Source organism: Saccoglossus kowalevskii, chromosome 8 (assembly GCF_978046115.1).
Source record: "Saccoglossus kowalevskii chromosome 8, keSacKowa6.1, whole genome shotgun sequence".
NCBI lineage: Eukaryota > Metazoa > Hemichordata > Enteropneusta > Harrimaniidae > Saccoglossus > Saccoglossus kowalevskii.
Window position 1 is genome coordinate 4,881,650 of NC_140648.1, and position 27,663 is coordinate 4,909,312.

A 27,663-nucleotide genomic window follows, 5' to 3' on the forward strand; every position below is an offset into this window, starting at 1 on the left:
AGATGTATAGCATAGACTTCAAATAACGTAACCCCATTTCGCCAATATTGGTAATGTATTCGCCGAGTACATATACGTGCGTTTATTCACTCCAAACGCTCAATACGAAACAAAAAAACATTGTTTTATTTACAATGCATTTATATGTGAGTAGCATATTTGTGAGCAAAACAAGATGTTGCATAACTAATTAATATATAACACAAATCCGTATATTAATATTATTTTTCACATCATGGTTTCATCGATGTCCCGGTCCCCAATCACTGGTAACATTAATGCAATACATTGATGTATAATTTAATGAACGAAATATACATTTATAGTTTGTGAATAGTTTCTTTTCCTAATCGAATCTTGACAGAATCCCATCCATACAACAAGAATCAGAATTTATTAAGTGTTAATACAAAGTACAAATATTTGTTATATGTAGGCAGAAATTAATGTGACAATGTAATTATTAGTGGACAGTATTAAACATAAGCATTCCTCACCAGTTCCATGAAATCAGGTGTCATGTGGGAGTCTACCATCCATACTGCATACATGCACACTGATAACACCAGTAACCTCGTCATTATACACTATACAGCTTGTACTAAACACGAATGCGAAAACTAACGATGTGTTCCAACAATGTTGTCTTCAGTTGTATAAATAGGTATGTTAATGTAAGTGATGATAAGTGTCAAATTTGTTCCTGTAGTCAGCCAATCACATGCAAATATTAACGACCAGTCGAATAGAATACTCAAATCTGGGGAACTTGCATCAAACTGTGTGAACCTCCCTCTGACGGACATTTGTGGTAATAGGGATAAAACGAGTTACTTTCTCTATCAACGGGACAGGACAAACATACAACCCACACGAATTTGGATATAACGACAGTACAAAGACAACGTAAATTACCCTCCCCTCGTCCACTACCACCACCACAATTTTACACACGCTCCTTTCATTCATGTAAATTGATAACCATAGAGTGTTATAAACCATATGCGTTGAATCTCCATCGAATCATTATTATATCGTGTTTCCCAAATGCATCTAAATTAGCATTAGGAAGTATGAGCATACGGCTGGGCAGTCTAATGGTAATTTAGAGTACCACCGCGCTAAGTGGACAAACTGCATACTAATTGTGTAAATGAATTCCTATGAATCGCACAATCTGTAACACAGGCTTGTACAATATTTAAAGTTGTAAGATGACGACGGACCCACTCCGTGATTTCCGTAATAGGTCATGGCATTTGTCACACTGTTTATTCATGTGTAGAGACAGAGTTCATGGGCCGATTTAGAGGGGGGCCGAGTGGGCCGCGCCCCCTATTTTTAACAACCAACAGGGCTTCGCGCCATCGGCGCTCGCAAACTTGGCCCTACGGCCAACTTATCGGCCCCCCAATTCCAGAATCCTAGATCCGCCCCTAGAGTTACATATCAAACTATTTGCTTCGATGAAAGAACTCATTATGAAGCACACGAAAAAAAAAACGATAAAAAAATTGAAAAGTATACAGCCAGTTCCGGCACATAAGTACAATATGACATCGCTTTACACGCGTCGCCGCTAACGTCTGACACTAGCAATGCAGGTAAAGGCGAGGACCGATGAACATTAGATATCATTTCTTATGTACCATTATAACTTAACAGTAGAAGTCGACGAGATGTGTTTAAGAAGTATAATGAGAGCAAATAATAATATTCCCAACAATACTCGATAATTCTATTTGTTTTGAAACCAGTGTTCAAACATGTAGGCATTTTATTTACTATCGAACATATATTTTTCACGGAGTGTTGTAGATATAAATACATATTTTTACAAACACGGGTTTAATACTAGCAAACTAACTCTCTCAATAAAAGAGGGCTATAGATATATTACATCTATATGTAATATATGAATGCATTTGACTCTAGCGAACAAACTTATTAAATAATAATGTACTGTAGACTATAAATACATATATTTAAATATTTCTCCCAGTGTCGATATTTCATAATAGCAAATGCAATGTCGATGTGGTAAATGGACTATAAAATAATCTTTTAATTTTCAATGTGAAATGTGAATTTGTTGTTATTAGCACAACATTTTTTGACCAAATTCGATTTTATATCTTCATAAATCTACAGTGCATAGCTTATATAACTGATAAAGTTCGGTGTCTCACATTCGATGTACTGACTCAGGGGTACACACGCTTATAGTACCCCTTGCCTACAACGCGCCCCTGGGACCAGTTTTTCTATGTACTATACTACCTAAATTATTGAAACCCAGAAAAAAATACATGCTTTTCAACTTAGGCTTCTGGTTACTTTCATAATAAATCAACCTTATTCGACCGGTTACTGCGCCCTCACCGACTTTACTGGTACATAAACTGTGCCTACCGTATTCCGTACTATTCAGTCGCTTATTTAGTAAATACATGGTTTTATATTGTAATGCCTATAATAATTATGATGCAAAAGTAGTAACTAATTATCATTTTTGATGCCAGGCTGGGAATGGTTGAAATATATATGTACATTTATTAACTATACAGGAGTAGGTCATTCCTCGATAGTATAGTGGTGAGTATCTCCGCCTGTCACGCGGAAGACCGGGGTTCAATTCCCCGTCGGGGAGGCTTAGTTTTAGTTGACACATATATATTTTGTACAACGCGCTTTTTTATTGTATCAATCGTGATTCTTTCCCAGGCTTCTCTCCAATATTGCTTTACTCCGTTAAGATGATCGTTCTACTAGTATTTAGGCGTAGGGACCGTAATATAAAATATATTCGCCCTGATATACTGACAACAGGTGTATACATATGTGTAAAAAAAGTATGTAATATCAGCGCAATCCTCAGTTTGTTCCTAAATGATCTTCCAGATTTACTAGATGAGTTATGCAAACCAGTTAAAATCACTTGGTAGCAGTTGTCCTTGTCTTTGTGTCAGAAACAGAGGAAAGTTTACAGAACCGTTTCAGTGAGTTGGTATTGTACTACTGTACGTGAAACACATCTAAAATAAAAGTTATGATCGTTAATAAAAATGGTAAACTATTAAAGTGCAGTTTTTGTTGCGAAAATGAGTTAGAGTTAGATATAGCTAAAAATTACAAATATAGAATTTTAAACCATGTGGAAAATTTGATTTAGCAAATGAACATTTATATGAGAAAGCGTTAAAAGCTTTTTAATATATTAAACAAACTAATATAAAATCAACAAATATCAACATAGCAACTTTGATCATCATTTTTGACCACGTAATAAGATCAACACTAACTTATGGGTGTGTAATATAGGGTTCAGAAAAATATACAGATAAAACCTACATAGAAAAATTAAATTTTATATTCTTCTACAAATTTACAAGTCAGAAACAAACTTAGCAGTTCGTGAAAAATTTACGAGACATCCAATATCACACTTGGCAGAAAAACAAACAAATAAACAAACAGTCGATTTAAAAATAGAAATATATATTATTTTGCATGTGGGTGTACGGTGTACGGCCCCGCGACTGAGATTGGAAAAATAACTGCATAACTGGTTGAAAATTACAAAGCTGTGTTTTGAACAAAGAATATTTCCTTTTTTTTTCTATTTGAACACAATTTTTAAAAAAAGAGCACATTATGGGGCATTTTTTTCAACTTTTACAAATTCGGCGGAATGACTCCCATTTTTTAAAATGAATGTTATTATATTGTCCGCTTAGCATTTCCAATAAATGGAACGACTTTCTCCTGAGAATTTAAATAGTCGACAGACTTGTTAGGGACGACGTCAAAAGATCGATGTCGGATAAAAAACTTAATTCCTTTAGTTTTTTCCAAACCTCCCTACCCCCCACTGAAACTTAATTGATAAATATATTGGTCATGACGTCAGACTACATTCACCATTAAATACAAAATGATAATCGGACAGTAGTATTGCATAGCAGTTGGTTGTCGGGTGGGTGTAAAAAGATTTTACAAATGCACCTAAATTGACGCACAGATTTACACTCGAAACAAACCATTTTTCTGTGTTTTTTTTCTTTTTCGGTTATTTCTGTCCATGATTGGATAGAAAAAAACGAACTACAAATACTCCAAGATTATTTTAACTTCATTAAAAAATAAAATCGTTTTTGTAGGATGGAAACTTTTTGAGGTCAAAACCCCCACCCCCAAACTAAAGGAAATAAGTTTTTTATTCGACATCGATCTTTTGACGTCGTCCCTTACCAGCTCTCTATATCGATTGCAGTGCGCATGCGCCTTAAATTCAACTTTACAAAATGGCGGCAAATACGCGAATGGGTTTGCGTTTCACTCCCGACAATGGACAAGATATCGACAGAGAGGAGATGATGAAATATCGGTCACCACTTGTGGCAAGATATACAAGTCCAGAAATGGCTTTTAACTTCAGCGAATTTAAAAAGTTTTCGACGTGGCGACGGTTGTGGCTGTGGCTTGCGAAGGCCCAACAGGTAAGACCCGTGTGTGTATGCGTGGAAGATTCTTTGATTGACTGCAGTGTACAATGTATGATACGGGTGAGATCGGTTGTTATGTTGGTTACGGTAAACAGCTCAGAATGACCACGTGTAGTCGAATAACATACCGCAATTTAGAACGGTAGAATTTTACAATTTTTTACAAAAATAATATAGAGTTTGTGTTAAATAGTAGTTAAAGACCTATATGTAAACATATAAGAGGTCGAACGATCGGAATTATTGGGGAGGGGGAGGGGGTATTCGGACACATGTAATCAGAATGATTTTGAACAGTCTTAACTTACCAAACGAGTTTTGACAACAATTGAAGTGCTTGTATCAGATTTCATCTCATAGAGGTACATACCACGTACACTACCCTCTATTCCTGATTTAAAATGGTACAATCTTAATTAATACCACAGGGAGCCCAGGAACTATAATCAACTGTAGTACGCAGTCTCTATGAGCGCGCGCGGGGGGGGGGGGGGTATCGGCTGGTATTGAGTGTAAGAAATAGACAAGGGATGAAGGCTCCAGCCAGCTCACATTTTTTAAACTCGAAAAAACAGACGAAAAAAATAAAAAATAAAATCTAAAAAAAAACCAGGTTGAAGAATGTTAGTTGCTCCTTCGAATTTCGCCAAAGCCTTACCTACATTTTACCGATATCTGCAGAATAAATCAAGAAAACTACACAAATTGACTCCATTTAGGAATTCCTAACGGTTAGTCCGAACGCACGACACCGTTGGAGGCGTAGCCTGTTCAGCATTTGTCAACAACCAATCACAAGACTGGTTACGAACCAGTTGAGCAAGGCTAACCGAGTCGTGACCTCGATGTGGTTCGTAACCAGTTTTGTGATTGGTTGTTGCCAAATGCTTACAGGCCACGCCTCCAAACTTTGCCGTGTGTTCGGGCAAACCGATTTAGATTTTATTTTTCATTCTTTTCGTCTGTTTTTTCGAGTTTAAAAAATGTGAGCTGGCTGGAGCCTTCATCCCTTGTCTATTTCTTACACTCGATACCAGCCGATAGCCCCCCCCACCCCCCCCCCCCCCCCCCCCCCCCCGCGCGCGCTCATAGAGACTGCGTACTACAGTTGATTATAGTTCCTGGGCTCCCTGTATCAATACATGTACAATTGAATAGGAAAGGGAATGTTTTTTGGAAACTAATTATTTACTAACAATCAGTGATTTATCCTAAAGTCAATCTTTAATGGTAGATTTAAATACTGGATTGAGTTGGTTAAATCTGTTTTTATTTAGCCATGCAATGAATCATGGCAAACAATTATTGTATAGGACTGGGATTTGGTACACCATCTACCCGGCATTGTGTGAATTTATTTCAAAATAACTTTTTTTTTAAAAGTTGAATACTCACGACCACAATATACTAGTACATGTATAGCTATAATCTGAAATCCAATTTTATTCTGCATGATGCATATTTTGCTTATTTTCACATGTTTTTTTTTTTTTTTTTTTTTATTAAAAATTATACTTGCTATAATAGTTTTTAGTCCCCGTTCAGGCGCAGCCTGAAAAGGGGACTACTAATTCAGGTTATGTCCATAATTCCGTCTCCAACATTTTCTCAGAAATTCTACAGCAGATATCAGTGAAACTTGGCAGGTTGATGAACATGTCCCCTCCGAGTATGCACGTAATTTTTTTTCCAGATCTGAAAATCCCAAGTGGGTCTTTTTCACGATTTTATCAAAAATTGCCTCTCCCGGCAACATTGACAAAACGTCTGCGCATGCTCAGAATAAATTAATTACTGTAAAATACTTTATTTTTGCTTGCAACATTTTTTTGCTATTTTCGCTGAAGGAATGTTTCAGTTAAAATAAAATCCAGCGAATATACCCTTTTCTTATATTTTACAGTCAACTTGTCAAAAATCAATGAAAATAAATTCAATACAAAACACCCAGAAAAAGTCTTTTCAGCGAATGATAATTCCAGCTGAAATAAAATATTTTACAGTAGATTAGATCTGTGAGTAAGGCTGCTGTTATTACGGCACGTGATTTCTCCATTGCGTGCAATTTATTATAGTACTGTTTATACATGTATTCTGTTTGGCTCAGTGGTCTCATTCACTCGTTACTAGAAGAACTAGTAACTTTATTTGATTTCAAGAACTTCAAGAAGGCGGCATAAGAGACGTGTTTGCAAAGGTAAGTTTTCCAGTTTATTGGGGTACGATTGGTGTACATTTCGTGACGTACGGACGTGAATATTATGATGATTGCCAGCTTTATATTCTTGTGAAAAACCAAAAAAAGCAAACAATTGTCTCTAATCTACGAAACTAGTTTGTGAATTGTATACCCTGTCAAATTATTGTACACGAACGATTAATTCACGAGGACATAGTTTTCAAGTACCGGTAAATCGTTTTCCGGTCTTTTGCTTGTGTAGCGATTTCCGAAATATTCACAACTCGGGGGGGGGGGATTTCCCTGTGTCGATCAATTTATTCATTATATAATAGCAGGTTGCCTATGATTATATTCGTATTTTTTATGTTGTGAGCATTGAACTGTTAGTTGCAATGAAGATTTTGGCGATCTTGTGCGATTCAACATGGCGGATGTACAGTGACAACACGTGTATGGACGGTCGGTCGAGCAGTCTGCAACGGACCACAGTCTGTGAACGGACCGTGAAATCGCCCGTTTTTTCGGCAGTTTTTTTTTTTAATGTTTTGGATATTTCATTCACTCCTGATGCCTAAAAGAGTCTAATTTATATTTTACCGTAGTCATTGACACCTATTCAAGAGTATCACGTTTATTGTGAATAGCGTGAATGGGTAAGCTTCGTTTCGACAATGGGCTGTTATTTCTGTGAACAATGTTAAATTATTCTTTGAATGCTCAGTTTATTTTTTTGAAAACAACTAATTTTTCGATTTAAAAAAAATCATGCCGTTTTCCCCGTCAAAATCAAAGCATAAAGATCTTGCTAAACATCGATGAATCCCCTGTTGCGTTCACCACGAGGTCACTGAGCCGTCATTAACATATTTAAATGACCACGTGTACTGAAATAACATGGCGGATATCGCATCGCATCGCATTTACATTCGACCGAAATCATTCGTTTACGATGAAACTAAGTTGAATATTACTTCCAATTCATAAAAATTCAACGAATTATTTTTTTGTGCGTATTATAATCATTACTGAATAATAATAAACAATTGCAATACTTCGAAAACAAGTAAGTTATTCACTTGCGAAACACAGAATGACCAGATTGTGCTACCGTGATCATTTGCTACCGGTACCACAGGGAGCCCAGGAACTATAATCAACTGTAATACACAGTCTCTATGAGCGGGGGCGGGCGGGGGGCGGGGGGGGGGGGGGTATCGGCTGGTATCTAGTGTAAGAAATAGACAAGGGATGAAGGCTCCAGCCAGCTCACATTTTTTAAACTCGAAAAAACAGATGAAAAGAATAAAAAATAAAATCTAAAAAAAATACCAGGTTGAAGAATATTAGTTGCTCCTTCGAATTTCGCCAAAGCCTTACCTACATTTTACCGATATCTACAGAATAAATCAAGAAAACTACACAAATTGACTCCAATTAGGAATTCCTAACGGTTAGTCCGAACGCACGACACCGTTGGAGGCGTGGCCTGTTCAGCATTTGTCAACAACCAATCACAAGACTGGTTACGAACCAGTTGAGCAAGGCTAACCGAGTCGTGACCTCGATGTGGTTCGTAACCAGTCTTGTGATTGATTGTTGACAAATGTTGAACAGGCCACGCCTCCAACTGTGTCGTGCGTTCGGACTAACCGTTAGGAATTCCTAAATGGAGTAAATTTGTGTAGTTTTCTTGATTTATTCTGCAGATATGGGTAAAATGTAGGTAAGGCTTTGGCGAAATTCGAAGGAGCAAAAAATATTCTTCAACCTGGTATTTTTTTTAGATTTTATTTTTTATTCTTTTCGTCTATTTTTTCGAGTTTAAAAAATGTGAGGTGGCTGGAGCCTTCATCCCTTGTCTATTTCTTACACTAGATACCAGCCGATCCCCCCCCCCCCCCCCCCCCCCCCGCCCCCGCTCATAGAGACTGCGTATTACAGTTGATTATAGTTCCTGGGCTCCCTGTGCCGGTACTAACAACTAAGCAATGTATTCGTGTTTGTATTTATTCGAAACTTCTTTTAGAAAATACTTTACTTTTCGTAAACTTTACTGAATTTTTGGGGAGATTCAATTCCAACTTTTCGCGATGCCAAACCAAAGGCCTTTCACTCTTTGAGTGTGACACCTAAACCAGAAGTTTTATGGTGTATAAACTGGCACTAAATGAAAAAGCCGTTGAACCTTATTCAAATTTATAAGTACATGTTATTATGTATTTAATTATGAAAACTGACTAAATTAAATGTGATCTTATTTTTAATTTGAACAGAATTATGATTTATATCGGTAATGACGTTTTCATCCAATATTAATAGTGCAATTGTTAAAATGCCTACCTACACATTTATTGTTTTTGTTTCTGTTGCCCTGAAATAGACATTTGTAAAAAAAAAAAATTTAAAAATCATGCTTGATTCAAATTCAAAAAAAAAAGATGTAGCCATGTAGCCCCTTCCTGTTATCTGTTTCCAACTTCTTCCAGAGTAAAACTGGTGAAGCCATGTAATTGCCATACAATCATAAACTGTGGGAAAACTTATATGTTATTGAAAATCTTTATTTTGTTGTCTGTGAATTAATATAATATTTGAAATGGTGTAATGGTGCAAAATATTCTCAAGCAATTGGTTTTCTGGTGGCACTACACTGTGCATTTATGCATGATCTCAGCTTACTAAGTGATGATGGTGGTTGAAATGGAAAACTGAATACAAAAATACAGTAACATCTCAAACGAATTTCCGTCTGCTGTGAATGCATGTTTCGTTACATCAAATAAATAACCCAATTTTATTGAATGTATCCAAAAACATGGTACCAATGATCTGAAATTTCAGGAGTGCTCGCTGAAGGTTTATCAATCTTGCTTATTGTCTTGTTCTTTACCAATCCTGCATTTCAGTTACTAGAATTTATACTAAAAAAAAATAGTTTCTGTTTTTCTTCTAATAATTCGGCCACTCTCAAAAACAAATATTTTTCCATGGTCGAAATGCAAGAAGAATACAAAACTACTGTGATTGCATAGCGATACCTGTAGGGCCATTGTCAATTAGTTCGCCTGATCAACACAGCGTTATACATAGGGCTGATATTGAATCACGGAGAGTAAAATCTTGTGATACTAATCTCTAGAACCGCTCAGATTGGTACATACCGGTATGTCTTATGAACCCACATGTGTATATCTTTAACAATACTCATTTTAAACTTTTTTTTTTTTACAGTGGTGCTGTGAACTGCTTCAATTTTGCAAGGCAATTTTTTCTGGGTTCCTACAACATGGAGTGTCAGGGACTTTATTGAAATTTCATAGAATCCTGAATATATCTAGAAGTAATAATTAAATGGTTTACAGTATTTTATACCCATTAATAATGATGAAATGCAATAATATCACTGCACTAAAAAGACTTCAAACAATTATTGTTACTTCTCCATTGAAGGTTATGAGCAGACCAACCTTTACTGGCTTCCTTAATTATTACATGTACTTGCTCTGAAAACATAGCTTTTACAATTGTTTAAATTAACAGATGTTGTTCTATGTACAATGAATACATTTTAAATAATAAACCTTACTGTATTAATAAAAAATTGTATTTGACAACATGAGAATGATTCTGATGCCCAGTGGTGATGTTGAAACAAACCCAGTTCCTGGTAATATACTAAGACCTGATTAACAAAGAAGTCACGTACATCAAGGTTCACTCAGATTTATGAATGCAGTTTCTTGAGCAAGTATACATGTATGACAAATAGTTTTGTTGCACTTGTGTACACTGAGATTCTGAACATGGGTCAGTGGAAGTTTTTAGTTGTCAGTACAAAACTAGATTATGGGAAATCACTTTATGATGAGTTGTACCCACATAGAGTACATATTCATTCACCTGTTTGCAGATGTTCCTTGTACTACTTTATAATCAAATAACGGGGACTGTGACATTTCATGTCTTGTTTAGTTTAGGACAAAAAAATAAATAAAGTTTGTAGTTTCGATAACTTTTCAAAGACAGGTAGGCATTAAGGTAGGTGTCAGGTTTTGAATTTTGTTTCCACTTCATCAGACATGTTTTACTTTGTATTAACTTGCTGATTGATTAACAAAATCAGGCCTTGCCTTTTGAGAATTGCCTTGGAGCTAAAATTGGCTCTCATGAATGAATTAGAAGAGTATGCTATTACAATCGTTTCAAATTGGTATGAATTGGCAGAGTGGTAATTGGCTTTTCTGGATTTTGATTTAGGCAAGTGATCACTCCCTTCAAAAGGGTTGGCAAAATCCATGTTTAATGATGTTTACAGTAAAATCAATTAAAGTTTCATTGAATGAAGTCTTGTGATTTCATACAATTTTTTTGATGTTTGGTCAATAAAAGTTCATGATAGGCAATAAATTTTGAGTAGCGTATTGTAGGGTTATCGAAATAACACTTTTAAATCCTGTGTGTGAAACACAACACGAGTTTTTGTGATTAGTGTGTGTGTATGTACATGTATGTGTGTGTGTTTATGTTTGTTCCACTGATGTCAGAAGAACCAAACATGAGATTTCAATGAAACTTTCATAGATGCGTAGATGCTCTAGGATAATGCACAACCTGATTTTTTTTGGTGCAGTTCATGCATATTAATGACAAAATTTGCATACTAATTAGCCAATTGTAAACATTTTCATTTGTTTTTCAAGTATCATCCAGCAGATTTCATTGTAACATGGTACAAAGATGCTTTGCAATAATGCACATACATTGTACCTGATTAGTTTTTGCATTCAATATTTATTAGCCTTTTTCACTCGTTTTTCAAGAATATTTACCAACCAACAGATTTCAATAAAAATTGGTACAGATTATCTGTGATAATTCGCAGTTCTGATTCGTTTTAGATTGTATTTTATTAATAATAGGTATTTAATTTGTATGCATTTGCATCATGGGAAACTTGTAGAACACAAGTATGCACTGTATACTGAAAGGGCAATACATTAATATTGGGAATTTGCTCTTAAAACTAGGTTTTTTAAATTGGAATTTCAAACTAGGGACAAATAGTCAATAATAATGATGGTGGTGGTAATTAATAATTTTAAGTGACCTCATTAATATACTTAATTATACAAAATGTAACATACATGTATCCACCACTGTTAGTCTAGCTTCAGATTCAGTCTCATATTCAGAGCCTAACCTCTTATTCAGAACCCAGCCTCAGATTCTGAACCCGCTTATTGTCAAATTGATAATAGTGATTTATCCAGTATGCTACAATACTTCACAAAGTCATTCAATATTTTGTAAAAGTACATATAGCCCAGGAGTTGATCTGTTTAAAATAAGATCCTAGTTTGTGTTTTTCACAACTGAGTTCTGACTGAGAAAAGTGTAGTGGATATAGAGGAAACAATAGGTGTGGTAGGTATTGGCAGTATTCCCTGGTGCCAGTACACACATACACTGTACAGGTTGAATACAGGCAGGCATAATGAGAGTTGGCACTAGTAGCATGCATAGGTATGCAGTTACAGAAAAATGTACTATCGGTACGGTACTTATTCTGAGCTAGACATTCAATTACACCCAAATACACAAACTTAAAAGGCTATTGTTATGCAGATGTTTTTAAATAGGTAACCCCCTTATTTTCATGCTTTGTTATACTCTCAATACCTGGAAATTGTAAATATTGGAAACAAATTTATATTCAAATTCATTCCCCAGTCTGCAATTCAGATCTGAATAAATTAAGCTTATGCTGACAAAGCACTTGCAGTATCGTATTGAGAAATGATATCACAAAGCTTTCTGTGTATTTACCAGTAAGTGCAGTTGTCAATATCTTGCTGCCAGTTCAAACAAGTGCTTTGTATTGCTAGCATAGTTTATTGTTATGAACATTTGTTCATGCGGTGGGAATTATACACATATCTTTTTTGTTGGGTTTATGTTTCCAAAATTTGCATATTTCACAATTTTACACTTGCACCATATTTAGATAGATAATTATTTCAAAAGATTGATTATCTAATAATAAAAGCAACTACTACTAGGTTATTTGGATCTATTTTGGAATGTATACCATAGTTAGTTTGTTTGTTATTACTTCCATAGTAACTGTAAGATGAATGCAATAATGTTACTAGGGAAAATAACAGCATGGTAATAATATGTCATATTGTGCCAGACATACTGTATAGTTAATAAGACCCACATTATTAATTAATTAATTAATTAACCCTAGTACCTATAATTTTGGATAAACTCCAACATTTATTTTATGTAAATTAGTTTATATTTATTTTATTTAAATGCAAATCAATTATGATCTACCCACTGAAAATGATTTTGTTCGTTTAATTCCTTAATATTTATATTTTGTTTAATTCCTCCTGATGACCAGAACTGTATTAAATCACATGATTGTAATAGAAATAAACTGTTAAAAGGTACATGTAGTTCATTAAGACAGGGATAAAATAAAATAAAAAAACACAGTAAAATAAAAACCCTGCCTACATACCCAGTATTTTGTTAGTCCCATTGCATATAAAGCTGGAAATCCACATACTTTCATATACATGTACTAATTTATATATTATAATACATACTATTTCATTAAAATCCATTCAATAAAATAGTGGAAACATCAGCCTTATTGTATTTGTTCTATTAGAATACATCTCCAATGTACCAAATTTACTCTATTAGAGATGCATACTCAATGGTTTCTATAGATGTGTCGCTATTGGAAATATTACATGATGCTCAGAGTAAGTTGTTTGTTGGCATTTAAAAAAAGCTTTATTGTCATTTTGGGCCATGAAGTCATGACTTGGGTTTGAAAGTGTGGACACAACTTTGGATCTTAAAGTTCAATTCCTCTAATAATACAGTTGATATCATTGCCCACTCCAGTTACTTAAATAAAACTTGTTTAATCTGAAGTTGGATGTAACATTTTATATAAATTGTTAAGCCCTAACTACAATTGGTCTCAAGGTAAGAATTTTCTATATATTGTAAGTTGTCAGATAATATACTGATAGGTAAAAATACACATGCCAACAAACATGCTTGGCTATATTCAGGATACAAAGTAGGATGAAGCCCTTTTAAAATAGATACAAGTATTTGTTTATAAGATGAGTTTTATACATAATTGAAATTTATTTCATATAATTGTACATCTGTTTTCTTTGTTTTTTTGTCAGAATTTATATATGAAAAAAAATTTCAATTTTCATGAAAAATAAAAATAAAATTTAAAAAACAAAAGAAGTGAAAATAAATGAAACATGCTCATTTAAAAAACAAAACGAGTTGACCAGAAGCGTTTTTTTTTTTTTTTCTGTGTTACTGCAGTTTTATAAACTACCCTAAACTTGTTTGCTACTGCAACTTCACAAAGTCTAGAAATTATCAGCATCTGACATGTGAATTAAAACAACTTGGGCAAATCCAACAAATATGCCTTGTTGACAGTGTCAGAGTATTTGATATACATTGTATATTTATATGAATAGCCATTCATTGACAATATAATTGGTTGACTGCAATTCAAAAGTTCCCACGTCTCATGGGTTTGTGAAAACTATAAACAAGCTATGATGGAAACCACAAGCAAAAAAGCACTATGCACACAAATGAACAGTTTCTGCCACTATTGTTATGAAATACTTCCTTACTAGAAAGAAAGAGAAAACACATTTTCCTTTACAGACACAAATACATTTTCAGGGGCAAAGACAGAATGATTTTGTAGTGTATATCACAGTTGAATGTTAAGATCAAACAATTATTAACCAAGTCAACCAAGTCTATCTACATCTGTTATGTACCTGTTGTTTTTAATGCATATATACACAATTTGATGGCTCACTCTAGTTATAATCCCCACAATTATAGTATTTGTATACAGTTACTCAAAAAAAAAACGTTAGAAAACAACAAGTGATGAACTGCAACTAAAATGACACAAGATATTGTACCTACAAGTTACTTGGTCACTAAGAAAGATGTAGTGATTTGACTGACTGATGTGGTAAATCTGGGTAGTGATTAGTAAAATTAGTTACTCTAAAAATATTTGAAATGCGTTATTTTGACTCTACATATGACACTCTATCTAGATAATTATTAACAACATGCAAGTCAACAAACATTAACTGAAGTAGTTTTTAAAGGGCTTCATCGATTGAATACTTAAGTCATGACAAATTAATTCTCATAACCTATTGATAAACACAGAAAAAATATTTAATATGTGAATTTTACCATTGTTTGTATTGTATGGCCATGCAGCACTCGTCCTATTGCCAAGAACAGATAAAATTGCCAGTCAAATAACTGTATTTCACTAGCCTTACAGACTATAGTGAATATATCTAGGCAACATACAGCTAAGCCCTTAGCTATGGCTTTATGTCATGGATAAGTTAAAATTCCTCGGTAGTCCAAGTTGAGAAATCCGTCCCCATTGCACTTCAGTAGACTTTTCAGTTGTCTCACACTGTGGGTAAAAGCATGTTATCATGCTGAACACTCCCAGCATTTGATAATAAATCAAAATTGTCATTATTCATGCAGTCACTAAAACTAAATAGGAGATATATCTGGTTCAGTAATGCTCTGTACTTCTGCAGACTTATTCTCACCTGCTGCAGAGAAATGTTAATGATGATATTCTTTCAAAAATCATGTTCATTTCAGATCACAATATTCCTAAACAATGTCTGTGTTTATTTACTAAGACTTGAATTAGTGCTGGGTAAAGTAGATGAAAAGTCGCATAGATGTCCACAGGCGACAAACCTAACTGCTTTATTTGCTTGGGAGACAATTTTTGTGAATTTTATGAGAAAGGAAAGCTTAAAGTTGTCTTTCATTGAACATTAATTTTGACAACAAGTCAGAATGAATTTCCATCCTCACAAATGCCATTCAATTTTGAAATCATGAACACTAATCAGTAAAAATTAATTTAGTACTAATTAGTAAAAATTAGTACATGCATTATTTATTCAGTAAAAACTGTATGACACAGAATCCTGTTATTTGGCAATCCATTCTAAATGTATTTAAAACCATAATTAAAAGAATAAAAAGTTTTTTTTTTATACCAGACTTTAGGTCTTGACATCAGGGATGAACAAATCAAAGAAATGGAGACCAATATTGAGAATATAGATTTTGAAATCGCAGCCCAGGAAGAAAAGAAACGTCGTCATGATGTGATGGCCCATGTGTATACTTTTGGACAATGCTGTCCTAAGGCTGCCTCTATTATACATTTAGGTGCTACCTCTTGTTATGTTGGTGACAATACAGTAAGTTCTGCATTCAATTTAAAGTTAATAGATTTTTAGATTGAGGTCGTGTGTGGGTGTGGCTTTATTATTGTTATAAGGGATGCAAGTTCATGCACTTCTGTTGGTTGTTTATACATGTAGTTCATGAATCTAATCTGTCATAAGTTTGAACCATTGATTGCCAAACAATGTCTCTACGTCTAACTTGAGACACATTGATTGCCGAACAATGTCTCTATGTTTAAATTTAGACGCATTGATTGCCAAAACAATGTCTCTATGCCTTAGTTTGTACACATGGATGGACAAAATAGTGTCCTTCCCTATACCTGCTGGGGTTATTTGCAAGCATGAATAGTGAAAATAATAATTAATCTGATTGTGTCATATACTTCAAGCAGACACATTCATTGCAAAGTAATTATATCAGTTCTGAGACGTTTACTCTCAATTGTTAATGTTCTATTCACAAAACAGTGAGTCTCAATCCCTTTTGGAACATTATTGCAAAAAACCTTGTTTACTGTGTATGTGTGTGTGTATCACACCTGTTCCCGAGAGGTGCTTGAACAACCCGTTTACTTCACATAAATTGTATATCTTGCACATGTTGACAACGATTTTATAAGATTTCATCAAAATAAATCTTTTCTTCCATTACAGAATTGGATCTGTCATGTATGAATGATTTGCAGATTGGAAATAAAATGGCCGACTGGTGGCAATTTTGATTCAATAAATGCTGTTCCCTAGCCATTTCTAAAAATTTCCTGGATGATCATGTTCAAATATCACACATTCATCATATACATGTACCTCTTGACATGCAGATACATATGCAATTGCTTCAAGGTGGCCGATTAGTGGCCATTTCAGAAGATCATTAAAATTTCCACCATTTTGGAACTGGATTTCGGTCACAGTCACACAAACTTGATATATACATTGAACATAATGATACCTTGTTGCATGTCATTTTAAAATGGTTGACTTGAGCGATATCTCTGACATTACTTTAATAAATGTTGTAATTCTCTGACATATGCATTGACCAATCATGTTACAGGACTTACTGGTAATGAAGGATGCATTTAACATAATTCTTCCCAAGTTAGCTCGTTGTATACAGCGACTATCTGTGTTTGCGGATGAATACAAGTCATTACCTACTTTGGGATTTACACATTACCAGTAAGTAATATTCCCTCAAGTGTGTATTCTGTAAGTCTATTAATTAGATTTTAATTTTACCTGATAAGTTAAATCTATTCAATTTACTGCAAAATTTTACAGTGTGTACATGTTGATTAAACATGTACATGAATAGATGGACAGAGGTAGTGATAGAATCTGTGGCAGCTGTTATGGTCTGATATAATCCCACGATAATTTCTCTTATGTTGACATCAGCAGACACGAGTGACTATCGCCAGAGTTTTGTATCAATCTGAGCCACAGGCGAGTATTGATGCTACTCTGGCAATAATCATGAGTGTCAACCTAAGAGCAAATAACGTGGGATTATATATTTATAACGTGTATTTCCACAGTACAACATGGTGAAATGGCACAGTATTGACAGTGTAGCTATTGCTGAACTAAAACTGAACAGAAATATATCATTGCGAGTGCCTGGTATGCTTATTAATGCCGCAGTGTTTTATTTCATTTGAACGCCTTGTATACGCTGTATGTTGATTCTGCTCATTCCTGATATTTACTCAAATTTGTTGTGATTTTTTAAGATACATGTACAATCAATTTTCTTGGAAGGATTGAATAATAATTCCAAAAATACACAGGTGAGCTTGTATAACCCTTGAATCTCTGGGCAACATTCAGGAATGCATCTTGTACAATGAATAAAAGTTTAGCAGTATGTGACCTAACTATAGTGATATGTTGTATGTCACACTGTGGTGATACACAAGTTATGCATGTTATGATGTATGATAATATAAAAGAAAAAATATGAAGGAATTTGATCTGTTTTGGATTAGAGCAACACAAAAACACAAGGACTATAACATGAAAAAGCATGCGGATGTTGTCTCATCCTATATGGTAATGTGTGTCATGGTCTATAATTTTTATCTTTTACTGTAGTGCACTTGGCATTTTTTATTTATGATAAGTTATGATTTACTATTAGTTACTTTACATAAAAAGTCATTCCCTACAATCAGGCACAGTTTGTCTAACATAACAATATCAATGAAATTACCTTGTTTTTATTAAGTGAACTGACAACTTACTGTAAAACATTTTTTGCGAGCATGTCTTTTTCGCCAATTTAGTGAGAGAACTGATTCGCTAATTCAAGATGTCGCTAATGACTTTATTATCAATTCAAAATGGCCACCAAAAACAAAGGATTCAACAATGACAAGAGAGATTCGCTAAATCAACATTTCGCTTTTACGTCATTTTACCACTATTCGCTAAAATTGCATGCCACTTTTTCAACATGTTTTACGGTACTTTATAAAGGAAATGGAGGGGAAACTGTTTATTATTGCTTAAATAAGGTCTATAGATATGAGATAATACCTAACTTGTCATGGTGTTCCTTGAATTTCAGACCAGCTCAGTTGACAACTGTTGGTAAGCGAGCATGTCTATGGGTATCTGATCTGTGTATGGATTTGAGAAATATCATTCGTGCTAGAGATGATTTGCGATTCCGTGGAGTGAAAGGAACTACTGGTACTCAGGCTAGTTTCCTGTCCTTGTTTGAGGGCAATCCAGAGAAAGTGGATGTCTTAGATAAACTAGTGACAGAAATGGCAGGATTTAAACAGTAAGACACTGTGACAAATAGTGTACCAAATAATGTGAATGTACCAAATAGTGAAAGATATAAAGTACAGTTATCACGAAAGCTTAGGCGTTTGTGGCATCATTGTCGCCTACACATGGCTTCATTGTCGCCTCAGCATCACATCATCACATCGCATCAGCTTCGCATGATTGAAATTATTCAAATAGTAGCTTCCAAATATAGGCGTTTACTCATAAATATTCAAATTATAGCTTCCAAATAAAGGTGTTTACTCATAAATATTTAAATTATAGCTTCCAAGTATAGGTGTTTACTCATAAATATTCAAATTATAGCTTCCAAATAAAGGTGTTTACTCATAAATATTCAAATTATAGCTTCCAAATAAAGGTGTTTACTCATAAATATTCAAATTATAGCTTCCAAATAAAGGTGTTTACTCATAAATATTCAAATTATAGTTTCCAAGTATAGGTGTTTACTCATAAATATTCAAATTATAGCTTCCAAATAAAGGTGTTTACTCATAAATATTCAAATTATAGCTTCCAAGTATAGGTGTTTACTCATAAATATTCAAATTATAGCTTCCAAATAAAGGTATTTACTCATAAATATTCAAATTATAGTTTCCAAGTATAGGTGTTTACTCATAAATATTCAAATTATAGCTTCCAAATAAAGGTGTTTACTCATAAATATTTAAATTATAGCTTCCAAGTATAGGTGTTTACTCATAAATATTCAAATTATAGCTTCCAAATAAAGGTGTTTACTCATAAATATTCAAATTATAGCTTCCAAGTATAGGTGTTTACTCATAAATATTCAAATTATAGCTTCCAAATAAAGGTGTTTACTCATAAATATTCAAATTATAGTTTCCAAGTATAGGTGTTTACTCATAAATATTCAAATTATAGCTTCCATATAAAGGTGTTTACTCATAAATATTCAAATTATAGCTTCCATATAAAGGTGTTTACTCATAAATATTCAAATTATAGTTTCCAAGTATAGGTGTTTACTCATAAATATTCAAATTATAGCTTCCAAATAAAGGTGTTTACTCATAAATATTCAAATTATAGTTTCCAAGTATAGGTGTTTACTCATAAATATTCAAATTATAGCTTCCAAATAAAGGTGTTTACTCATAAATATTCAAATTATAGCTTCCAAGTATAGGTGTTTACTCATAAATATTCAAATTATAGCTTCCAAGTATAGGTGTTTACTCATAAATATTCAAATTTTAGCTTCCAAATATAGGTGTTTACTCATAAATATTCAAATTCCAGCTTCCAAATATAGGTGTTTACTCATGAATATTCAAATTATAGCTTCCAAATATAGGTGTTTACTCATAAATATTCATATTATAGCTTCCAAATATTCAAATAGTAGTTTCCAAGTATAGGTGTTTACTCATAAATATTCAAATTATAGCTTCCAAGTATAGGTGTTTACTCATAAATATTCAAATAGTAGCTTCCAAATATAGGTGTTTACTCATAAATATTCAAATTATAGCTTCCAAATAAAGGTGTTTACTCATAAATATTCAAATAGTAGCTTCCAAATATACATGTAGGTGTTTACTCATAAATATTCAAATAGTAGCTTCCAAATATAGGTGTTTACTCATAAATATTCATATTATAGCTTCCAAATATAGGTGTTTACTCATAAATATTCAAATAGTAGCTTCCAACTATAGGTGTTTACTCATAAATATTCATATTATAGCTTCCAAATATAAAAATCCCTAAAACATACTTTCATGTTTGTCAAATCCTATGTGATGTTTTGATGCTTCTACAACTCTATGACTTATTTTTATGTTTGATTTCATGCATAACACAAGATCTTGAGGTGTTAGAAAAATGGCTCATTCAAATCTCCATGCTATATTTTTCCAAATTATGCAGCAGGAAGTATAATTTAGTGGTGAAAACAATCAGAAGCTGTATTATTATAACGCCAAGAGCGCCATCTGACACTAAAATGATAATTCATCACAACCAAAACAATTTATTCGATGTGATTGCATGTCTTTCGTTAATGTATACAATCCAATAATCTTTTTTTATTTACACATTTCTGTAGTTCCTACATTGTTACTGGGCAGACATACAGTAGAAAGGTGGACTTTGATGTATTAGCTGTCTTGGCAGGGTTAGGTGGCAGTATACATAAAATATGTACAGATATCAGATTACTGGCTAACTTAAAAGAAGTTGAGGAACCATTTGAAAGCGATCAAATAGGTGTGTATGTTTTTATACCTAAATGTTTGATGTCATTGATTTCTACACACAGGTTTACCATCATTTTGACAAAATATTCTTGGAAAACTGTTATGGTGGAATAGTATTTTTTCAGGTTATTTTTATTCTAAAATTGTCAACATACATTGAGTAAAAACATTTTTGTAAATGGAGTGTTAGTTAAATTTTGATCATAAAATCAAACGATAACAATTTCTGATTCAGTCCAATAGGTTCTATTTGCCATGATTTGTAAATTGTGTTTGAATCATTTCATATCAGGTTCAAGCGCTATGCCGTATAAACGAAATCCAATGCGTAGTGAACGGTGTTGTTCATTGGCTCGACATTTGATGTGTTTGATCCAGGATCCACTGCATACATTATCAGTACAGTGGTTTGAGAGAACCCTAGATGACAGCGCAAATAGGTATGTTATGTTATCAGTACAGTGGTTTTAGAGAACCCTAGATGACAGTGCAAATAGGTATGTTATCAGTACAGTGGTTTAGAGAACCCTAGATGACAGTGCAAATAGGTATGTTATGTTATCAGTACAGTGGTTTTAGAGAACCCTAGATGACAGTGCAAATAGGTATGTTATGTTATCAGTATAGTGGTTTTAGAGAACCCTAGATGACAGTGCAAATAGGTATGTTATGTTATCAGTACAGTGGTTTTAGAGAACCCTAGATGACAGTGCAAATAGCTATGTTATGTTATCAGTACAGTTGTTTTAGAGAACCCTAGATGACAGTGCAGATAGGTATGTTATGTTATCAGTACAGTGGTTTTAGAGAACCCTAGATGACAGTGCAAATAGGTATGTTATGTTATCAGTACAGTGGTTTTAGAGAACCCTAGATGACAGTGCAGATAGGTATGTTATGTTATCAGTACAGTGGTTTTAGAGAATCCTAGATGACAGTGCAAATAGGTATGTTATGTTATCAGTACAGTGGTTTTAGAGAACCCTAGATGACAGTGCAAATAGGTATGTTATGTTATCAGTACAGTGGTTTTAGAGAACCCTAGATGACAGTGCAGATAGGTATGTTATGTTATCAGTACAGTGGTTTTAGAGAACCCTAGATGACAGTGCAAATAGGTATGTTATATTATCAGTACAGTGGTTTTAGAGAACCCTAGATGACAGTGCAAATAGGTATGTTATGTTATCAGTACAGTGGTTTAGAGAACCCTAGATGACAGTGCAAATAGGTATGTTATATTATCAGTACAGTGGTTTTAGAGAACCCTAGATGACAGTGCAAATAGGTATGTTATATTATCAGTACAGTGGTTTTAGAGAACCCTAGATGACAGTGCAAATAGGTATGTTATATTATAACAGTGGTTTTAGAGAACCCTAGATGACAGTGCAAATAGGTATGTTATGTTATCAGACAGTGGTTTTAGAGAACCCTAGATGACAGTGCAAATAGGTATGTTATGTTATCAGTACAGTGGTTTTAGAGAACCCTAGATGACAGTGCAAATAGGTATGTTATATTATCAGTACAGTGGTTTTAGAGAAGCCTAGATGACAGTGCAAATACCGTATTTGTCTTCAGTTAAGCGCCACCTTCAATTAGGCGCCAGTGCCACAAAAACTTTGTATTTTACACCTCAATTAAGCGCCAGACAAAGTTGAAATTTTGGCATGTAATGATCGTGAATTGGGCGCCGGCGGATCGACTACCGGTTACCGGTTCGTAGCGATGGACGCGATCGCGGAAGTCCCTCGCTGTTACTGTACGAATGGCTTTTATGTAAAAAAAATTGGTTTTGTTTCTAACAATTTTTAAGAAATCGGTCTATAATCTCTTGAAACATGTCTTTTTAGTCTACTGTAGAAAATATCAGCGTGGTTTTTAATTTTGCAGTAAGTCCATAAAAACGAAATTAAAACAACGCGAAAATGTTCTGTTTCAAATGCGCTGTTGTCACAGTAAACAGTGTTAAATTATTCTTTAAATGCTCAGTTTACTTTCCAAAAATAACTAATTTCTTGATTTGAAAAAAAAATCATGCCGTTTTTCCCACCAAAATCAAAGCCAAAATATCGCAAACATCGGCAAATCACTTCCGCATTGCGTTCATACATTATTTAAATGAGCTATGGTAATTTGATCACGTTGGCATCATCCAGCATTTTGATTGGTTAATTAACGACTTGACCTATCAGGTCAAAAAACGCGTTTCAGGTCAAGTCCTAGACAGGAAGCATGGCAGACATCGAATCGCGCCGAGCATTTACATGCGACCAGAATCATTCGCTTACGATGAAATTAAGTTGAATTTTACTTGCATTTTATTTTTTGTACGTTATTATAACTACTACTGAGTAATAATCGTAACCGTGGAATGCAGCATGACCGGATTTTGCTACCGTGATCATTGACTACTAAGCGTTGAATTTGTGTTTGTTTTATTTTTCTGTTGATTGTACGGCAAACTGTGAATGTTTTCTAAAGAATGATATTTTTTGTATAACTTTCTAAACTGTCTGAAAACGGGTCATTTACTCAGTATTTAAAATAAAGGCTACAGTGACTAAGCGTCAGACTGTAGTGTAAAATATTGTCAATAATCTATCACCAGAATGGAGCAAAAACAATGGCTTGTAACACAGTTACCGGTACTAGAACTTGAAGTGCTTGAAATAAGCGCCATTTGAAACAAAGTTGCTCAAATTTAACCACAAATAAGCGCCACCATGACATGAAAGTGTAACAAAGTGGCGCCTAATTGAAGACAAATACGGTAGGTATGTTATATTATCAGTACAGTGGTTTTAGAGAACCCTAGATGACAGTGCAAATAGGTATGTTATGTTATCAGTACAGTGGTTTTAGAGAACCCTAGATGACAGTGCAAATAGGTATGTTATGTTATCAGACAGTGGTTTTAGAGAACCCTAGATGACAGTGCAAATAGGTATGTTATGTTATCAGTACAGTGGTATGAGAGAACCCTAGATGACAGTGCAAATAGGTATGTTATGTTATCAGTACAGTGGTTTTAGAGAACCCTAGATGACAGTGCAAATAGGTATGTTATATTATCAGTACAGTGGTTTTAGAGAACCCTAGATGACAGTGCAAATAGGTATGTTATATTATCAGTACAGTGGTTTTAGAGAACCCTAGATGACAGTGCAAATAGGTATGTTATGTTATCAGTACAGTGGTATGAGAGAACCCTAGATGACAGTGCAAATAGGTATGTTATGTTATCAGTACAGTGGTTTTAGAGAACCCTAGATGACAGTGCAAATAGGTATGTTATGTTATCAGTACAGTGGTTTTAGAGAACCCTAGATGACAGTGCAAATAGGTATGTTATGTTATCAGTACAGTGGTTTTAGAGAACCCTAGATGACAGTGCAAATAGGTATGTTATTTTATCTGTACAGTGGTACATTGGCGTACATTGAATTCCAGTAATTCTTTGTGTGTTCATTTGTAGACGCATATGTTTACCTGAAGCGTTCTTAACAGCGGATATTCTCTTAACTACATTACAAAATGTATCAGAAGGTCTTGTGGTTTACCCGAAGGTAAGCAATATACACATTTATATAAATAAGGAATTACCCAACCTACACGTTGATTTAAAAAACAAAATTACTGTGAAAAATGAACTAGCCTTTCATTGACTTACTCTGGCTGCTGATGGAAGATGCATTGTGGTACATCCAACAATTTTCATTTAACCAAGAAGCAATAAACACAGATTTAACAGAACATCACCTCCTTCCTTTCACGGCTTCACTTTGCATGCTGACAGATAATTTTATGCAATATGATATCTAATCTTAATTATATTTGAAAAGTTGGATGCAAGTATAACTAAAATACCTGTAAATCTAGTGTATTGCATGCAGCTTCAGATTCAAAAATACACGGTTTTAAGAGGTTTAGTGATGTATTGATGTCTGTCCACAGGGGTTTCTAACAAGCAATGGAACTTGATAAATGGCGCCCTCTATTGTTGTACTTTTAATAAATGGACATATGATGTTATGACGACTGTATTTGTTCTACCCCTGACATTTTATCAAGTATTGCTATAATATCAGATATACAATATTTGTAGGTTATAGAGCGTCATATAAAACAAGAACTGCCATTCATGGCAACAGAGAATATTATAATGGCCATGGTGAAAGCAGGAGCTAGTAGACAGGTATGTATATTATTTATCCTTATTTTATACTACATACTATGTATAAATCACCTGATTTGCATATAAGACAGCCAATTTTATCCATTTTCACTTGCTTCTCATGTACCATTGAACAGTTTTCATTGAAACATACATAGATGCACTGGGGGATCATGTGCATACCTGATTAATAAATTGGTTGAAATCAGTGCATATTAATTACCTAATTTACATATTTGACAATTTTATTATTTTCTCATGCTTCTCAAGTACCATTCAACAGATTTTAATGAAACATGGTACAATGTACATAGCTATTGTCAAAATAACACATATTTCAATGATTTTGCATGCAATAAACACAATTTTGTTCAGTTTCTAGTATAGTAAATATAGTATTTCTTATTTGTAATTCATGCCTCTAAACATTCACCACACAAGAGTTTTTTCCAAGCTTTCTTTGATTTTTGGAATGTTTGGTATTTACCTCATAAGAGATCATATTGAGAAAGTATGAACAGGGACTGTGTTATTTTCAATAATTGTTGAATGGTTGCCATTTTGTTTCTGTTATGCTTTGTTTTTCATTTAAATATTAATTTACTCATTTGCACTTCTATATTAGAACTTACACTGAACATGAGCATTATTTTGTTTTAATATTTCTAACATTTTTTTTCAGTAATATAATTCAACATCTTGTTTAAATGACTATCTTCAAATTTTTATTTTCACCTCAAGTGCCTCCAACACACTCAAACTCATGGGGAGTTCTTTCTTTGATTATTGTATTCATTTTCATGACATTTAATGATTTTGTAACTTTTAGATTTGCAATTTTTCTTGAAACCTTTCTGTTTCATAATTTAATAACGCAATGAAGAAACCATAACATGTAGCCTGGTTATTAACTTTCTAAATGGAAATTTGACAAGCAGAACATGTTAAAGCATGAAAATAAAAAATTAACAATGTCTTGTTCATCTTTGCATGTTGCATTGCAACAGTAAGGTTGACAGTATACTTATAAAACCTTATTCATCACCATCACAGTATGTAAACTTTGCATACAACACTCAACTGTTGTTTTTCTAGGAATGTCATGAGCAGATCCGTGTCCTATCTCATCAAGCTGCAGCTAAAGTTAAAGAAGAAGGCTTAGAAAATGACTTGGTAGAGAGAATAAAAAGAAGTGCCTATTTTTCACCAGTTAGAAACAACCTTGACAGAATATTGGACCCCACAACATTTATTGGTAGAGCCCCTGAACAGGTAAATTAAAAATTCACACAACTACAGTAATGTACGTGTTTTGCTCAATTACCCACTTTTACCTTTTTTTTTTCTCTGCATGCTTGCTCATTGAAAACACAGACCACTTACTTGAATATCGACCACTGACATGTGAGTAATCATATAATGCTGTGCCCTCTAAGCCAATATGACACATCACTGATGCACCCACTGACATGTGAGTAATCATATAATGCTGTGCCCTCTAAGCCAATATGACACATCATTGATGCACCCACTGACATGTGAGTAATCATATAATGCTGTGCCCTCTAAACCAATATGACACATCACTGATGCACCCACTGACATGTGAGTAATCATATAATGCTGTGCCCTTTACGCCAATATGACACATCACTGATCCACCCACTGACATGTGAGTAATCATATAATGCTGTGCCCTCTAAGCCAATATGACACATCACTGATGCACCTACTGACATGTGAGTAATCATATAATGCTGTGCCAATATGACACATCACTGATGCACCCACTGACATGTGAGTAATCATATAATGCTATGCCATCTAAGCCAATATGACACATCACTGATGCACCCACTGACACGTGAGTAATCATATAATGCTGTGCCCTCTAAACCAATATGACACATCACTGATGCACCCACTAACATGTGAGTAATCATATAATGCTGTGCCCTCTAAGCCAATATGACACATCACTGATCCACCCACTATCATGTGAGTAATCATATAATGCTGTGCCCTCTAAGCCAATATGACACATCACTGATGCACCCACTGACATGTGAGTAATCATATAATGCTGTGCCCTCTAAGCCAATATGACACATCACTGATGCACCCACTGACATGTAAGTAATCATATAATGCTGTGCCGTCTAAGCCAATATGACACATCACTGATGCACCCACTAACATGTGAGTAATCATATAATGCTGTGCCCTCTAAGCCAATATGGCACATCATTGATCCACCCACTGACATGTGAGTAATCATATAATGCTGTGCCCTCTAAGCCAATATGACACATCACTGATGCACCCACTGACATGTGAGTAATCATATAATGCTGTGCCCTCTAAGCCAATATGACACATCGCTGATGCACCCACTAACATGTGAGTAATCATATAATGCTGTGCCCTCTAAGCCAAT

At 34.2% G+C, this 27,663-nt stretch overlaps 1 protein-coding gene and 1 non-coding gene across 2 annotated transcripts in view; both read left to right on the forward strand.

The window, feature by feature from the left end:
* Positions 1-2,578: 2,578 nt before the first annotated feature.
* On the forward strand, positions 2,579-2,650 carry TRNAD-GUC (transfer RNA aspartic acid (anticodon GUC)). The gene has a single exon. It is a non-coding gene; the product is annotated as a tRNA-Asp (tRNA).
* A 1,654-nt stretch (positions 2,651-4,304) lies between these two features.
* The window catches only part of LOC100373704 (adenylosuccinate lyase-like), a 31,555-nt gene continuing 8,196 nt past the window's right edge, over positions 4,305-27,663 (forward strand). Inside the window, exons 1-9 of the mRNA XM_085502058.1 lie at positions 4,305-4,499; positions 15,819-16,022; positions 17,071-17,195; positions 18,586-18,804; positions 20,896-21,056; positions 21,339-21,486; positions 24,528-24,618; positions 25,158-25,247; positions 26,322-26,498. Of these exons, the coding sequence (XP_085358184.1) occupies positions 4,305-4,499; positions 15,819-16,022; positions 17,071-17,195; positions 18,586-18,804; positions 20,896-21,056; positions 21,339-21,486; positions 24,528-24,618; positions 25,158-25,247; positions 26,322-26,498 (1,410 nt within the window). The remainder of the gene's footprint in view (positions 4,500-15,818; positions 16,023-17,070; positions 17,196-18,585; positions 18,805-20,895; positions 21,057-21,338; positions 21,487-24,527; positions 24,619-25,157; positions 25,248-26,321; positions 26,499-27,663) is intronic.